The 2,057-nt window shown below is 33.7% G+C and overlaps 1 protein-coding gene across 1 annotated transcript in view; it reads left to right on the top strand.

Annotated features, from left to right (window-relative positions):
- The first annotated feature begins 6 nt into the window (after positions 1 to 6).
- LOC107572544 (DIS3-like exonuclease 2) overlaps positions 7 to 2,057 on the top strand; it is a 9,583-nt gene continuing 7,532 nt past the window's right edge. The window contains exons 1-3 of the mRNA XM_016258965.1: positions 7 to 136; positions 1,223 to 1,309; positions 1,506 to 1,653. Coding sequence (XP_016114451.1) covers positions 62 to 136; positions 1,223 to 1,309; positions 1,506 to 1,653 — 310 coding nt within the window. The 5' untranslated portion in view covers positions 7 to 61. The remainder of the gene's footprint in view (positions 137 to 1,222; positions 1,310 to 1,505; positions 1,654 to 2,057) is intronic.

Here is a 2,057-nt window from a genome sequence, read left to right as displayed (position 1 = left end):
GATCTACCGCACATACCCAGAACTGGCCATCCTGCGTAGACACCCGCCACCCCAGAGCAAGATGGTAGATGACCTGCAGGAGTTTTGTGACCAGATGGGCCTTGACATTGACTTCAACTCATCCGGAGGACTCCATGTGGGTATTTTTATTTTTTTATTTATTTTATTTTATTTTTTTATGTTACAACATAAACAAACAACAGACAAATTGACATCTGACTCAAGTCACCTTTATTTATAGTGCTTTACACAATACAGTGTTTCAAAGTGGCTTCAAGGGATGAACAGGAAAATAACAGAATCAATGATTCATACTACTTTAATGATAAACAAATGTAAATGTTGCTATAGAGCAGCTCTTATTCAGCTCAAGTCTGTTCATTGTTGATTAAATTCTGTTCTACTCTGTAAAGTTTAATTCAGCTATAAGCTGCTCCACAGAATGCAATCATTATTAAGCTCAAGTCAGTTTTATGTTGATTAAATTAAGTTTAATAACAGTGTTGATGTTGCAAATTGCTCAATTATTAAACTAATCCTATTCAGCTATAAACAGCTCGATAGACGACATTAGTTTCTTCATCCAGCTCAATTCAATTCAAGTTTTGTTCTCATCTGATAGTGACAGTGTAGTCAACCTGACACAATGTAACAAACATCCAATGTCAAGTAAGGGTTTTGTCCTTACTGGAAGTGAAAGTTTTTTTTTTTTTAGTTCACATTGTTTTGTTCCAAATAGGAAAAAAAGGTGTTTGTCTTTATAACATTTTTCATCTACTGTCAAAACTTGCACCACGTGTGAAACAGCAGTGCTTTTGAACTTAGAATGCATGGGCCAAAATGTTAACCAGTAGCCAAATTGCTATTTAAATGTTGTTTTTGGATATTGTTATAGGTTATGTGGCCTTTTTAAAATCTTTGTAATACCATTCAGAAAGTGTTACTTTTGGGATATGTCAAGTTGCTATTAAAGAACAAAAACATGACTTTCAATCTCCAATTTACAATCAAAAAGCCTCCTTAAAAGTGTATGCCAAAATGTTAAAAGAAAAAAAAACGATTTGGAGTTTTTACTTCTAGAACAGAATTGTTGCATTCTTAACCAAAAACTAGGCTTGTTGCCCATCATTAGACATTGTTGCCGGACAGAATATTTGTGTGTGTGTGTGTGGTCCAGGTATGTGTGTTTGGGCTCACTAATGTGTGTCTATTGTTGTGACAGAGGAGTCTGAATGAAAATCTTGGTGGTGATGAGTATGCTGCTGCCAGGAGGGAAGTTCTCACTCACATGTGCTCCAGGGCAATGCAGGTGAAGTTTTGATCCTGTTATCAACATTTTAAATATATTTGTTCTTCCATTCTGCTATTTTGCTGTATATTTCCATCAGATGTAGAGCAAAAAAATATTGTCTCTTATTTCAGTTTTTTAGAAATGAAGAAGTAGTGACCTCTGCTGAACATCTTGTGATCTAATCTGAATTATTTGATGTTGTGGTTCTGTTTAGATGGCGTCGTATTTCTGTACTGGAGCTCTGAAAGATGAGAATTCCTTCCATCATTATGCTCTGAATGTTCCTCTCTACACACACTTCACTTCACCTATAAGGCGCTATGTTGATGTCATAGTGCACCGTCTACTGGCCGCCTCCCTTAGTGAGTTACTCTACTGTTGCATGTATGCAGCATCTTTGTTTGGATAATGATTATTATTATGTTTAATGATTATTAAACATAATTATATCATTGTTTGGAAATGATTGCTTCTAATTTTAAATGGAAAGAGCATAGACAAAGCCTTATTTTGTTTATATGAAGATATTTATTTTATTTGTGTTGTTTATTTGATTTGGGACTTGTTTTAAAATGTTAATTTAGTTTTGTTATTTACATTTACATTATATTTAAATTTTGTTATTTAGCAGATGCTTTTATCCAAAGCAACTTACAAATGAGGACAATAGAAGCAATCAAAACCAACAAAAGAGCAATAATATGAGCAAGTGCTGTATTAGTATATTATTATAGTGTTATATTTCAATTTCACAAAGAAACATGCA

Source organism: Sinocyclocheilus grahami, unplaced genomic scaffold (assembly GCF_001515645.1).
Source record: "Sinocyclocheilus grahami isolate Dianchi unplaced genomic scaffold, SAMN03320097.WGS_v1.1 scaffold1771.1, whole genome shotgun sequence".
Taxonomy (NCBI): domain Eukaryota; kingdom Metazoa; phylum Chordata; class Actinopteri; order Cypriniformes; family Cyprinidae; genus Sinocyclocheilus; species Sinocyclocheilus grahami.
This window is presented reverse-complemented; position numbering and strand designations above follow the sequence as displayed.